The sequence below is a fragment of the Gymnoscopelus braueri genome, assembly GCF_963280865.1.
Source record: "Gymnoscopelus braueri genome assembly, chromosome: 22".
Taxonomy (NCBI): domain Eukaryota; kingdom Metazoa; phylum Chordata; class Actinopteri; order Myctophiformes; family Myctophidae; genus Gymnoscopelus; species Gymnoscopelus braueri.
This window is the reverse complement of record NC_137624.1, coordinates 21,847,970-21,863,114: the sequence shown is the minus strand read 5'-3', so window position 1 is coordinate 21,863,114 and position 15,145 is coordinate 21,847,970. Positions and strand designations below refer to the sequence as shown.

General features: G+C 39.0%; 1 protein-coding gene across 2 annotated transcripts; it reads left to right on the top strand.

The window, feature by feature from the left end:
• Positions 1-1,346: 1,346 nt before the first annotated feature.
• nt5c2l1 (5'-nucleotidase, cytosolic II, like 1) lies at positions 1,347-14,322 on the top strand. Of its 2 annotated transcripts, none has more exons than XM_080420479.1 (17): positions 1,347-1,839; positions 4,228-4,301; positions 4,492-4,609; positions 5,717-5,812; positions 6,556-6,647; positions 6,797-6,854; positions 7,029-7,077; positions 7,197-7,250; positions 7,357-7,440; positions 8,842-8,877; positions 10,934-11,044; positions 11,179-11,245; positions 11,501-11,671; positions 11,899-11,950; positions 12,039-12,099; positions 13,175-13,351; positions 13,451-14,322. In XM_080420479.1, exons 1-17 carry the CDS (start codon positions 1,739-1,741, stop codon positions 13,562-13,564), a joined length of 1,515 nt encoding a protein of 504 aa, XP_080276605.1. In that variant the 5' UTR covers positions 1,347-1,738; the 3' UTR covers positions 13,565-14,322. The 2 variants fall into 2 exon arrangements, with proteins under 2 accessions (XP_080276605.1, XP_080276604.1); XM_080420478.1 differs by having other exon boundaries at positions 1,348-1,839; positions 6,984-7,077.
• Positions 14,323-15,145: the final 823 nt, after the last annotated feature.

Sequence of the window (15,145 nt, the reverse complement as noted above, 5' to 3'; positions counted from 1 at the left end):
TCAAGGGTGCTAAGCAACAGTAGTCAGACAAGGTTGTGCTGAGTGTTGCCATGGCAGGGTTGTTCATAGAGCAGGTTCTCAAGGTTATCAGGATGGTCTGGCCTTTGGCAAACAGACACTGGGGGTGAACCTCAGGCTTTCTCAACAGAAAACAGTCACAAGGGAACGGGATGGAATGGAACTGTTGACATTCCATTTGCAATAGTTAAAAGTCTACAAACTCTATGAAATAGGCAAGGCCTACTTGTGCTATACAAATAAAACTGCCTTGCCTTTTAGGGCCTACTTACCAAATACAAGTCACTTATGAGTTTATTGCTAGTGCTGTTGTTATTGTACTGTATGTCTTTAAATGTCTTGATGAATTGAATACATAGGACCACAATGGAAACAAGCCCTTATTGGGCTTTTTGTATTATCCTTTTAGCATCATTGTATAATGTAGGCTACCACTGCACTATTTGCAAAATGTTAATAAAGTATTCAATCAATCAGTCAATCAAAAGCTGTGGATTCACTTGGACTAATAACCGGATGTTAAACATGTGGTTCTCAAACAGTATGTCAAGGACCCCCAAATTATTATGTATTTGAAAATAGATCTACAAGCTCACAGTCACAACTGTGCTGCGTTGTGTATAGGGTTAACGTGGTTAAACTGATTTAGATGCTACTGTAGGCCTATTTATTAGCAAATTTTACCCTGGACCCTACTTTGAGAACCACTTTGTTCCATTTTGTATGTGCCTTGTTTGTCTGCACGGGGTATTTTCCCACATACTGACTTTATAAATAACTTTGTCATTGGTGCGTAGGCAGAGACCCCATACGCACGCGCGCCTCTCCCCAGTGCATGTGTGTGTGTGTGCGCCTCTGATAACACAATCTGATGTTCAAAGACAATTTCGAGTTGGACGTTTGTGTGACACAAACAGCCAAGACGGGGCTGATGCGCGTCTCACAAAAGCCCATTTACATGGTGTAAAGTAACTAAGTACATTTACTCAAGTAGGAGTAGTTCGGATTTAAGTACAATTTGAGGTTGTTTTTTATTTTTATTTTACTTTACTGGAGTATTTCCAATTTTCTGTAATTTTACTTCTACTCCACTACATCTCGGAGGCAAATATTGTACTTTTACTCCACTACAATTATTTGAAAACTTTAGTTACTTAGTTGCTTTGTACAGTTGTAGATTATACCCACGTCAGCCCTTTGAAAATAGCCGATCTACAAGCTCAAAATGCATCAGGACATTGTGAGCTTGTAGATCTGCTATTTTCAAAAGATTTGTACACATTTTGTACATTTGAAAGCTTGTGAAATGGGACATTCTGCATAATGAGTAGGCTACTTTTAACTTTTGTACTTTATTAAAGTATAATTTGATAGCAATACTTTTGTGCTTTTACTCGGGCAATTTTTTTATTTTTGACTTTTACTTGTAACAGAGTATTTCTACATCGCAGTATTGATACTTATACTAAAGTAAAACATCTGAGTACTTTTTCCACCACTGCAAACAGCTGATGCGCGTCTCACAAAAGCCCCATTTACATCACTGAGCAAAGAATAGGGGAGGGTTTTCAGTCTTAGTTACGAAACCAATGGGGAAACCTTTAGGTATAGGCTACATCATGAGTAAATGTGTCAAGATGTCAACCTATAACTGACGCACAAGTGGAGAGTCGCTACTGAAGTGACAGCAAGTCGGGATCAGACTCACACAGCAACGGTCATGGATGAAAACACTCGGATACAAGATCGCCTCAAGATGGACACAGATGAGGATGAGAACCTCGACCCTTATAACCTCACGAAGACAGACCATCACCAAAAGTGAGTAAATGTAACACACAGTGAATATTAGACCAGCTTTAGACGCCACCCTTTAGTTTGGCTGAGTTAAAGGGAACTCAATAAACACAAGATAAGGTTTCCCCAGTCAGGTTGTCAAATGAATTACTAACACAGAGTGTATAAAATCATAGTAGGCTACAATTGTACTGATCTTTATTACAAAATAGGTTGGAAGAGCAATAGATAGAATGGATTAATAATAAAATATAGCAGGGTACAATATACTGATCACAGGGACCCTGGGCAATACAGGGAACCTGTTGTTATAACTACTAAATACACAAAACCCAGTTGGCTCAATGTATACCTTTTCAGTGATCATAAACTGAACCTCATGTGGGAAGCAGCCAGACACAAAATACAATAAATCAAAAACACAAAAGTACAAGACCATAACTTAAAACTAAGGGACAATGCTACATAAATATAGCCTACCTGCATCATGATTCATGTCATAAAAGTAGTCTAAATAACTTTGATAGTCCTGACTGTAATGTAATGCTATTTAATGTTCACAGCATTTATGCATTGGTTGTTGTGTGTGTGTGTGTGTGTGTGTGTGTGTGTGTGTGTGTGTGTGTGTGTGTGTGTGTGTGTGTGTGTGTGTGTGTGTGTGTGTGTGTGTGTGTGTGTGTGTGTGTGTGCGCGTGCGCCATAAACAAGAGCATGTTGCTTGTTTGTGTGTGGTTGTTTAAGACAGAACTTACATGGAGACCTTGCAACTTGCCACAGCCACACAAACTATTATGACAAGAGCACATTTATCTAAATGTATAGTTTATGTATGATGATTAGCTATTATCTTTTCTCTACAAGGTCTTACGTATATATTCCAACTGTGGTTTTCATGAATAGATTGTGACAGAGATACAAGAAATTAGACAAGAAACCTAATAGTATACTGTGCACACCTGCAGTGTAGTTACAAATGCTGAGGAAAATCACATCTAAAGGTGGTCAGCTCATGAAGCACCTTAAACCAGTGGTTCTCAAAGTGGGGCCCAGGGACCCCCAGGGGTCCTTGAAGGAGTTCCAGGGGGTCCCCTGCAAAATGTGTTAATAAAGCATCACAATCAGTTTAACCACTTTAACCCTATTTTATACCATAGAAAATAGCCACAATGCAACTCGCGATGCGACACGTTGTGAGCTTAGATCGATATTTTTGAAACATTTCGACTTGTCTTGAAAATATTTGATGATTTTTTTTAACACAAATCTTCTCTTATGGGAGTCCCTGGAATATAATATTTTCAGATGGGGGTCCTCAGCCAAAACACATATTAATTTGGGGGTCCTTGACATGAAGTTTGAGCACTGCCTCAAACCCTCTGCATCTGCTCTCCTTCCCCTCTTCTGCCAGAATAAGCTCACGTGAGGCATTCCCATCAGCGCGCAAAAGTATAATTATAGCCTATACAAAACAAGAGCCCATCGGTAAATTATTAACAGCAACCCAATATGTATGAAGTGCTCCCGGGTTGAGCTTAGGGCCATGCAGACTGAAAGGCAGATAGGGCAACTCTCCCATGCAGGGTATCACTGATAATACACACAGCAGCACTGAGCAACGGACAGGAAACCCCTTTGAATAAATTACCTTCAAACCTCTTAACCCGTTCAAGCCAGGAAGGCATCTGTCATTTTAGATTTGAGCTGTAACCATTGTTTTATAATTTGGCTATACAAAATAGCAGATATACAAGCTCATAGCGCTACAACTGTATTTCCATCTACACCAAAATGTCTGTGCCAAAAATATTTTTGGTGAATGTTCCCCCCAGAATAGGCATCCCGGGGTTCAAGTGCTTTCGGGCATTAGAGCAGTGGTTTCCCAAAGTGGGGTCAGGGGACCCTCAGGGGTCCCTGAAGGTGTTTCAGGGGGTCCCCAGCAAAATGATTAATTGTTAAGAATCAAATGGACCCTTGCAGGCCTGTAACTCAGAGAGTGGACACATTTGTACACTCAAGAGTTACAGTATGGGGGTCCATGACCTAAATGCGTTAAAAACTGGGGATTAAAACGTTTGAAGACCACCTGCATAAAAAACTGAATTGAGGTGAGTGAATGATGGGGTGGGGGGACAATCAGGTGGCCCTATACACATACAGTATTAGTCTATCTGTCAATACAGTGCTTATGGGAAATCAATACAAATAACAAATAATCAAGTTACAAATGCAATCCAAAACATGGGAACAACACAAACGGGGTCCAGCACGGGTCTGGTCTCCTCCTTTTGCCCCTCTACATCAAATCTATTAGCCTTACGAGCTGGTAGATTTTCTTCTGGTGACTTCTCTCACGATACCGATGGAGCAGAAGCTGTGTGGAGACCTCAACTGCCCTGTTCTGTCTGATTACAGGGTGTTTGTCAACAGGAGCTTGAGTCTGGAACACATCAAATGTTATGGCTTTGATATGGACTACACTTTGGCACGTATGTAAAACCAACACTGTAGTGCAAGAGAACAACGGTCTTGTACAACAGTGGTTCTCAAAGTGGGGTCCGGGAACTCCCCCAGGGGTCATTGACAATAGCCACTTTTTTAATGATATTTGTATTTGTTCGCTGTATTTGCGTTTGTGTGTGTGTGTTTGTTTGTGTGTTTGTGTGTGTGTGTGTGTAGTGTACAAGTCTCCTGACTATGAGAGCCTTGGTTTTGAGCTGATAAGAGACAGGCTGGTGTCCATCGGCTATCCACACGAGCTGCTGCGGTACACATATGATTACACTTTCCCCACACGGTGAGTTCTCTTTTCAACCAATTAACCCATTAAGACCGGGAAAAGCATCTGTGTAATTTTTTGATTTTTTTGGGCTATTTGAAAAATCTTTGAATATGTATATTTTTTAAAGCGAACATTTGTAACTCAAATCATATTGCTTCTTGGGATTCTACAAATGTCTTCTAAGTTCTAAATCCTAACACTCTTCTGGTATCATACTGTATAACACTGTTAAATACTTTCAGTATATTCAGCATATCGTCGGTGTCGGGTGGAAACCTTGTTCAGAACCGTTTCAGGAAATGGAAAAAAGATTAACCTGTGTTCCAATGAATCCATTGTAGTTATTTAGTCACAAGCTCTCGTTAATACATTTAATTGGCTAAATATTTATAAAAACCCAGAGACACACTTTTTACACAAACTTTTACTTACAATTTATTTAAAAAAATAGCAACATATAGCCGATCCACAAGCTCCCAACATGATTGGACGCGTTGTGAGCTTGAAAACCCATAAAAAGTTGAAGGTTTCTGCCCAACAGCAATGATATCATATAACGTGTAACTACGACAACTAACAGCTCATGATGAGATTGCATCATGTTATCCAACCAGTTTCTTTCCCAGAGTTAAGGCCACTTGCTGTACTATTTTCAGTGTCTGTGGCCCAGGGGAGACCATTTTGGAAAGGCATCACATATTCTATCATTCTATCCGTCCAAACTAATGACGCGCAGTTACATTTCTCCCAATGGACTTGGGTTAGAGCCAGGCCATTATTGGTCTGGATAGTGGCCATTATTTGACTTTTTTGACAACATCTGTATTGGCAATTATGCAGCCGATGTTTACCGATTTTATAGGGGAAATAAATGGTTTCTAAAATAGCAGAGCTTCAAGCTCACAATGTGACGCGTTGTGAAGTATAGTGACGTGATATTGATATTCACTCTAAGTATATTGATATTCACTCTAAGTATATTGATTGTCACTCTAAGTATACTTAGAGTGACGTGAATCATCAACATGCAAACATAACAAACCTTCTTTAGAATGAATGTTGATAAATAACAAGAAAAAGAAAAAACATTGAAACACTTTTCAATTTCTTTTCCTCTTTCAGTGGTCTAGTGTTTGACAACATGTATGGGAATCTCCTGAAGGTTGACTCAAATGGAAATATTCTGCTCTGCAGTCATGGCTTCCGCTTCCTCAACAGGTAAAGGAAAACTCCCAGGCAATATAATGAAAAAGATTAGCATTTTTTTCTGTGAGCCAAGCTCCAGGGGTGTCATTTCAGAAAAAAAACAAAAAAATTGCCCTCCACTCCGTTGAACCAGAGGGTGGTTGTCACAGCCGTCGGTGAAGGATGAGCAACACCGGCGGGGGGGGGGGGGGGGGGGGGACTGCGCAGGCTTCCTACGTACATCCCAACCTTATTCCCTATTCCCTCAGGAACGCCTTGAGGGAATTTCATGACATTTGGCACAAACATCTACTTAAACTCAAGGATGAACTGATTAGAAGTAGGTGGTCAGAGGTCAAAGGTCAATGTCATTGTGACCTAAAAAAACTAGTTAATTAAATTCCTTCAAAGTCTCATTCACTATCTATATGACTCTGAACAGATACGGATGTAAACGGCTACTGGTACTGCAGGTTTTTTTTTTCATACTGTACAGGAGAGAATATTGATTGAGTGATTGATTGATTGATTGATTGATTGATTGATTGATTGATTGATTTTATACTTTATTAACAGTTTGCAAACAATAGGCTACAGCAAGTACAATTACACAAGCAATGCTAAAAGGATAACACAAAAATACCTTGATGTCGGTGAAGGATGTTTACATTGTGGTCCTGGGTATTCAAGTCAAGTAAACATGGGCTTGTTCGCTGGTACCAGTAGGCTATCTGTAACATTACGTATTAACTAAAATAATCTGCTCTTCTTTGTAGGGCGGGCATTGTGGAGTATTACCCCAACAGATTCATTCAGAGGGATGACACTGATCGCTTCTATATTCTTAACACTCTATTTAACCTCTCAGGTAGGCTACAGTATAAACTTCCACCTCTCAATGACCATATTCACACAGTGGCCATAAATTCAATTGTTACTATAATGTAATTATCAGCAACATATATAACATAAATATTTGCTGGATCACTAACCCATGCCTATGCTCGACCTCTACAGAAACGTATCTCTATGCTTGCCTTGTGGACTTCTTCACCAGATGCACCAGATATACCAAGTAAGTGGACATTTTCTGTCCTCATTTTTTAAACCTCTCCCCTCTGCTTAGTTTCCCCCCTTGGACAGTTGCAAAATGGCCCACAATAGACTTAAGATTTCCTAATCTATCCTGTTAAATTTCCTCTAGTCTCCAGAAAGGTTTTCAGCATGGTGACTTGTTCATGTCCTTCAGAAGCATGTTCCAGGATGTTCGAGATGCAATGGACTATATTCATGATACAGTTAGTAAAATAAGCATGATATTCTGCAAAATGTAGATGCAGTTGTTTCCCTTCATTGTACGACACATGTCACAAATTTGTCAGAGTAATAATATCTTAAAATGTTCTGTTCCTTACAGGGCATTCTGAAAGACAGTACTATCAAGAATTTGGATAAATATCTTGTTAAAGATGTGAGTGGTAAAAACATTCTAGTTTGACTTTTATGTATTTCAGATTTTCATTTTTTTGTGTCTAAACTTTGATACATGGATTCTGCTCTTTATTTCCTTCCTATAGCCATACATCCCTCTACTGTTGACCCGGATCAAAAAGGTGGCCAAGGTCTTCCTGACCACCAACAGTGACTATATCTACACTGAGGTAGCTTCTAACCTTCTAGTGTGTCATGACTTATTAATGGGAAACTATCATGATTTGCTCTGTATCGTCGCTGTAGGGTGGAAACCTTGTATCTCCAAAGATATTGTCCATAGATATTGTCCATAAATGACACTATTTTGAATTTGGATTGAAAATAAAATGATACTTTTTTAGATGCTTACTATTATGATCATAAGACTCTAAATTACATAGTTAGAAGGCTATTGTCTGGATTTGTGGATTTAGGTTTCCATTCAGTGGCTTTGAAGTTTGAATACCCCCCCCCCCACACACACACACACACACGTTACATGCAGAAAACTAGTTTTAGCACTGATCTCTACAGGTTGAAACCTTCAACAACTATTGCACTGCTAGCCTCACCTGGCGACATCCTAATCGTGATGTAATAGTGCCTGTTTCTCCCCAGCTGTAAGCTGCTTCTTACGTGGCATCAAGTGCAGAGACAGACGTTTAACCACATTAGACTGTTCACACCAAGTACTGTAACTAACGAAAACTATGACCATATCGTTCACCATTGTCTTTGTTATAGTTGTGGTGTGGAGTCTGTGCTGTGCCGTCCACTTGAGTTACATGTAGAACCATTTTGTAAACTATATCTTTACATTTATAGTGCTTGGTGTGAGTGCTTGGCCATGCAATTTAGGCATTTATTAGTTGTTGTTGGGTTTTTTTCATAGCTTTGCTGTCTGTGCCAAGACCCAAACTCTCAATTTGGCACATGTCAAAAGGGTTTTGGAGCAGACCCAATTGTACATTGGTGCTATCACATCACGATTGGGGTGTGGCCAAGTGTGACTAGCAGTACATCCGAGATGATAGTTTCAACCTGTAGAGGCCAGTGCAACGTAAATTTACTGCCACAGTGTAGTCCCTCTTAAAAAATGAATTAAAAACATCTGACTGCAATTAGGGGAGTGCTTGTAATAAGCTTTTTCTTCTGTTACTTTAGATGTAATGGCATTTTTTCTAATCTTATTTCTTTCTTATTACCTTTTTCTTTACTTTTATGCAATGTAGCACTTTGATATTTGTGTCAAATATGAAGTGCGTAACAAATAAAATGCATTATTATTATTATTAATGGCGGTCATAGAACGTATAAGCATGCCAGGACAGTGCTTGCTTGCAAATTGCACAATGGGAATTGTATAGGAACACAGAGAATGGCCGAAATGACTGGTAGTTTTTTCTATTTTTGGGTGACACGATGTATAGTATAAAATAAGTATAAAATAGGGCTGAAGTGGTTAATAAGGGTTCATTATCACTGTGAATATAATTAACTGAAATCACCTGAAACATACATCACTATAAGCAGTAATGCATATAAAGTTGCTGTCCATTCTGACTACTTGTTTTTCATTGTTTACCAAGGCCATAATGAAATACCTGTTTGAAAGTGATGCTAAGGTAAGGAAATAATGTCTTTGCGTCCAAACATGCAAATGTAAATGAGTCCAGTATTTATTGGTCAAATTAGGAGGGCAAAACAGGGAGTGCCTCTGGCTTCGTTTGGTTCCTCCAATGAACATAATTGGCAGTGTTCACTGGTGGGAAGCCGGTATAGGGGAGGGTGTTCTCTGTCACTGCACTAGTGACTGATTGGTCGGGCGTCTTTTCAGTGGGGAGGGGATCTGGGTGAGATAGTGTGAACCTTCATGTGTGTTAGTGGTGGGAAAAAAAGTTCATTTCAGTGAACGAACGATTTCGTTCACGTTCACGGCAATGATTCGTTCAAATGATTCTTTCATGTTCCCGCTCAGTAGCGCTATTTTCTAGTGTTCAAAATTTACTCGAGTAAAAGTACAAAAGTTATGGCATCAAAATATACTTAAAGAACCAAAAGTAAAAGTGCTAACATATTTGAAAATAGCCGATCTACAAGCTCACAACGCGTCGCGTTGTGAGCTTGTAGATCTGCTATTTTCAAATAGCCTAGGTATAAAATAGGGCTAAAGTGGTTAATGTATGTTTTATAATGTGTGTCAAACACCATCGCGGGAGCGTTTCTTTTTACGTCGCGCGTGAACGTAGCAGTTTCAGAAAGTGAACGAGCTCGTTCACGTTCGCGGCAAATTAGTCCATGAGCCAGACAAGATTTCATTATCGAAAGAGTGGGCAAAACCAAACCTATATTAAATTGTTCATAGGGTCAATACGAGTAAATAAATATATGATAACCTTTCCACAGGAGCAGCTTTTTCATGGTTATCACACATTTTGTTATTTTCCCCATACGTACATGACAGGTGAAAAAATTACAACATTTAAAAAAGAGTTATCATAATGAAACTTCCTGAGTTGATTACTTACATGAAGACAATGATTTATCGTATTACAAGTTTTCTGAAATTGTATATTTAAATATGCAAATTAGGCATTTAGTCCATGAGCCAGAGCCCCAAAAGTGAGCCAGATATTGAATATTCCCTCGTTAAAAACCTTTGACTCCAACATCTTAACAAAATGAAATAAGTATGTTGACTCTGGCTTTGTCCAAAGTTCCAATGTTGATTCTGGAAAGTTATGCAAATTTGGGCATATTTTCCTAATGCCTAATTTGCATATTTAAATATACAATTTCAGAAAACTTGTAATACGATAAATCATTGTCTTCATGTAAGTAATCAACTCAGGAAGTTTCATTATGATAACTCTTTTTTAATTTTGTAATTTTTTCACCTGTCATGTACGTATGGGGAAAATAACAAAATGTGTGATAACCATGAAAAAGCTGCTCCTGTGGAAAGGTTATCATATATTTATTTACTCGTATTGACCCTATGAACAATTTAATATAGGTTTGGTTTTGCCCACTCTTTCGATAATCATTGCTCAATTTTGGGGCTCTGGCTCATGGACTAAATGAACTAGTTCTTTTGAACGAATCGATCATGAACGACACATGACACATGTACTTTGTGTGCCTTACGACACTGTATGTGTGTTGAAGGAGGCACAGGTTTGTCTACACACCCTCCCCTTAGGCCAACAGTGGGGATTGGCATTGACTGGGACCACAGTACACAGGTGGAATTGGCAATTATGAAATGATGAGAGGGGGGTGGGATAAATTTAAATGAAAAAGTGATATCAGTTGATAACAAGGGCAACCAAGTGCAGAGTTGATCTGCAAAATTCCAAACATAAAATAAGTGAAATGGCTTGACACAAGCTTTCAAATGCAACCAGTCTCATGATCCTTCAAACAGTACTGAAGTCATAGTACAACAATGTTTTAATCAATGACTGGCCTTTTTGACCTTGACCTTTGACTGCCAAATTGCACCACATATCAGATATTGAGTTACAGGTCTATTAGGTTCCATAGCCTTGTGTTGTGATTTGTGATATATAACATAATATATTCACAGACAGCCTCATTATAAAAGTTTTGTAATTGTGTCTGAACAACAAACAAAAAAAAGCTTTACTGACCCATCTCTTTACTGATCTTTATATCCAGCCTGGCCAGCCTGTGAAGAAATCATGGCGTTCCTTCTTTGACATTGTTGTGGTGGACTCTAGGAAGCCACAGTTCTTTGGAGAGGGGTCTGTGCTTAGACAAGTGGACACGGTATTAGCAAACTTACAACATATTTACATAGACTTACCAGCATATATAGTGCATACATACTGTACATGTATGCATACATATACACAGGTAGGTAAAACAACTGATTGCTGATGTGCTTTCTACATTGGATACAGGACACCGGGAAGCTCCGCATCGGAACTTACACTGGAGATCTCCAGTCAGAAACTGTATACTCTGGAGGTAAAAAAAATGGAGGGTTTAAACCTGATTTACACCTGATCTTTGCCTAAAAATAACACGCAGTGAGCTTGTAGATCTGCTATATTTGACACACGGCGTACGACGGAGCATTAGGCAGACATTCTTTTTGAAGGGGGATTCATGCATACTGTATGTGGGGTTGTTCTTGTAGTTCTACATCCATTATAAAGACAGGCACCTCATTCTTTCTGTATGGTGTTCCTTGCTTCTATATTTCTCACTATTTCTTTGCAGGCTCCTCCGATATTATGTGTGATCTGTTGAATGTGAAAGGTAAAGACATCCTCTATGTGGGAGACCACATTTTTGGGGACATCCTTAAATCCAAGAAGCGCCAAGGATGGAAGACCTTTTTGGTTGTACCAGAGCTTACCAAGGAGCTGCAAGTGTGGGAGGAGAAGAAACGTAAGAACAGATCAAGTTTATCCATTTACCACTTAAACCCCAGCATCCATATTGTTGGGAAAACTTTCGCAGAAAATAGCAGATCTACAAGCTCATGGCTATTTCCAGCGAAGATATTTCATGTAGAGTGAAAACGGACAAGTCACTGGTATAGAGCTCTGAGGGACGACGGTCCACCAAATATAGTCTGTTGGATGATTGGCACATTTTCTCTTTTGTTTTTCTAGATTTATTTGCAGAATTGAAGAACCTTGATGCTTTCCTAGCTAAGCTTAACACGTGAGTTTTTGCACATCTGTAATACGTAATTTATGACTTGAAGTGGCACAGCTGTTAACACCCTATCTTCTGTCTCTGTCCCCTGAAGGAACGTTTACAGTGGCACTGAAGATTGTCCCAATATAAGTTCCATCAAGACACGAATGATGGTCAGCTTTGTTCCCAATAACCCAACCTGTGTGTCTTAGACATGTTGACATACTGTACACCAGTGATTCTCAGCCTGTGGGCTGGGGCACGCTTATCTTGGGACTTCTGTCCTATAGTATTTTAATGACATACTGCACACAAAACCACCAAGAGAAGGGGAGGTATCCCAGTTTTAATTGGTTATGTTCCATTGCAAAGTGCTGTGTCAAAGTCCTATGAGCATTCCAGGGTAAATGATAAAGGAATTATGTGCAGTTTACAAAGATATGCATTTTAATGAACCCGTGGGCCTATGAAATGTTGCTTCTCAGGGTAGTTAGACTTGTACACAGCGTGCTACACATTTATGGTAATGACTTATTTCATGAAATAATACATATTATCCAGTTTTGGAAAAAGTAATTATCTGTAATGTATTGAAAATCTACCTTGTACCTGTATATATGACTGATGTTATTGAGTTGACAGCACAGCATATTTAGTGGGGTTACAAATAGATGTTATTTCATTTTCAGTCTTCATTTAAACCACATTTGAGACCGAGCAATTTCTAAACATAAATGCCGTAAATGAAACACAATATATTGTAGCTACAATGGGTGACTTTTTGGCCTCGTTTGAATAGAAATGTGTCAGTCTCCTCTTTTGTTGTATGGTAACTTCACCCTTTATGTTCCTTCTTCTCTGTTTACATGGTCTCTTACTTCCGTTTACATGCTCTATTTTTGTGCACTTTCAACTATAAAAGTTACTCAGTTGGAATTACATTATTTTCAGTCAAGCAAGCAACACTTATTGAAAGTGATGTGTAATGTATGCATTGTAAAAAAGTATAAATTAGCCTTAAATTACATTGCTGCTACCTTTAAACCTTAATCAGAGTTTAGTTGTTGAGTTCAGTTATGTATTGTACTTTTATCAGATGCTATAATGCAAAAGAAACATGAGATAGTCCTGCTGCCCTTGAGTTGTTATGTTTTAAACATAGTTTACTTTACTTATTTTACAGTTTTTAGTGGTCACATGGTCACTGTTTTTATGATGTTGCTGTTTGTGTTCATGGTTGGTACCTAGGTGGTGACCCTTAAAATGGACATGTCCTATGGCCAAATGGGCAGCCTTCTGCGCAGTGGCGCCAGGCAGACACTGTTTGCCAGTCAGCTCATTCGTTATGCAGATCTCTATTCTTCCTCCTGCACCAACCTGCTTCGCTACCCATTCAATTACCTGTTCACAGCCTCACCTGTCCTGGTCAGTCCCCCATTTACTTGCAGATTCAACAACACCTTGTTTTACTGGTACAGCACTAAATGTTCAAGTCATGTCATTTTCATCAATCACCTCTTTCAGATGCCTCACGAGTCTACAGTGGATCCTCAATCTGTTGATTTTCGTTCAGCACAGCAAGTTCTTCCTAAAAACTTTAAGGTTGAACATGAACATGGGGGGATTGTACAGCAGTAGGTTGTGCACTTCTGTAAGCTGTGTGTTGCACATCACACACATGATCAACGTCGGCAGGGTCTGGGTCTGGGCCTGGGCGAGGGTGTCTGGTGTTCTGATGACCTGGAAGTTCTGGAACGCCTGAAACACCCAATGACCCCTCTTGTGCCAGACCTCTCTCCATTTGTCTGCGCCAACTGCAAAAGAGACTGCCACTCCAGAGTGGGGCTGTACAGCCACAGTCGCCGCCGCAAGAAAGAACGATGACCCCTCAGGCACAATCCATCATCATCACAGACGGAAAGACTTTTTCCTTTTTTTTTTGTGGAAAATGTATACAGCTCAGTGTCACACAAAAGTAGCAAACATAGCAGGTCTACAAGCTTACAATGCAGCGCATCGCGACACATTGTGAGCTTGTAGATCAGCTATATTTGCTATGTGTGTCTGTGGGTTTAATAATTATTGAACCAATGAAAAGTATTAGCAAGTGCTTGTGACTAAATAATAACTACATTGGATCCTTTGGAACATAGGTTCTTTTTAAATTCCACCCGACAGTGACTATATAAAATGTAGCTCTACATGCCTGGTGTTCTTCTCTGCAGCATCTTCATAAAAAGGACATGCTCATATGAATCTCTTAATGTGGTAGGCTACATTGAACCTGGTCTTCTTGACATCTACACTATGACTTCTAGATTTTGATTGAAATTTGTTTGGAAAGTTTACTATTTAGTCCCCATCCTTGAACTGATTCTATGAGACATTAAATTTGCCAGTCGTTGAAATAAAACCAAATCATATTGTTTTTATTGATTATGATTATGTATTTTGTATAAACAGCAAGTGCTCATAGAGACATAACTTAAGTCAAATTCAGAATTAGAATCGGCATAGAGACATAACTTAAGTCAAATTCAGAATTAGAATCGGGTCTGTTATTGCCCAGTTTAAGTATAATTTGCTTTGGCCTGTTGGGCAGTGACAACAGCATAACAATTATCTGTACAATAATAATAATAATAATAATAATAATAATAATAAACTTTATTTGTATAGCACCTTTCATGACATGAAATGCAGCTCAAAGTGCTTTACAGAGCAAGGATACAATTACAGTTAGAACCAATTTAACAATAAAGCAAACAAAAATAAAATAAAATAAAATAAAAGCAGTAAAATGCAGTGGCCCTCGCCACTACACAACTACAACACAAATGGATGTAACTTAAATGTAGTGGCCACTGTCCTCTACAACACAGCTAAAGAAATATCCACACTTCACACAATTGCCAATATTACATGTGTACCTTGTGTACCTTAGTAATATATCTTCACACAATTGTCAATATTACACCTTAGTAATATATTTTCACTTAGTAATATTACACCTTAGTAATATATTTTCACCATGTTTGCCACGTGTGGACTAGCCCAGGGGATCTGCTAACTTATCACATCCAAACCACACACCGTACACCCCTGAGAATGATATCGGGGTTATACAAGATATATAGAATAAACATAGACAAAAGGATCTGCCCTGGAGGGTCCACCACGTGTCGACGTGCCCCAGAGGATAATTCACTAAATCCTCCG

Coding starts and splice junctions, on each gene's coding strand:
- nt5c2l1 (XM_080420478.1), top strand. CDS start 1,739: ATGGATGAAAACACTCGGATACAAGATCGCCTCAAGATGGACACAGAT. Junction 6,648..6,796: donor CACTCTATTTAACCTCTCAG/GTAGGCTACAGT, acceptor CGACCTCTACAG/AAACGTATCTCTATGCTTGC. Junction 11,672..11,898: donor AGTGTGGGAGGAGAAGAAAC/GTAAGAACAGAT, acceptor TTGTTTTTCTAG/ATTTATTTGCAGAATTGAAG.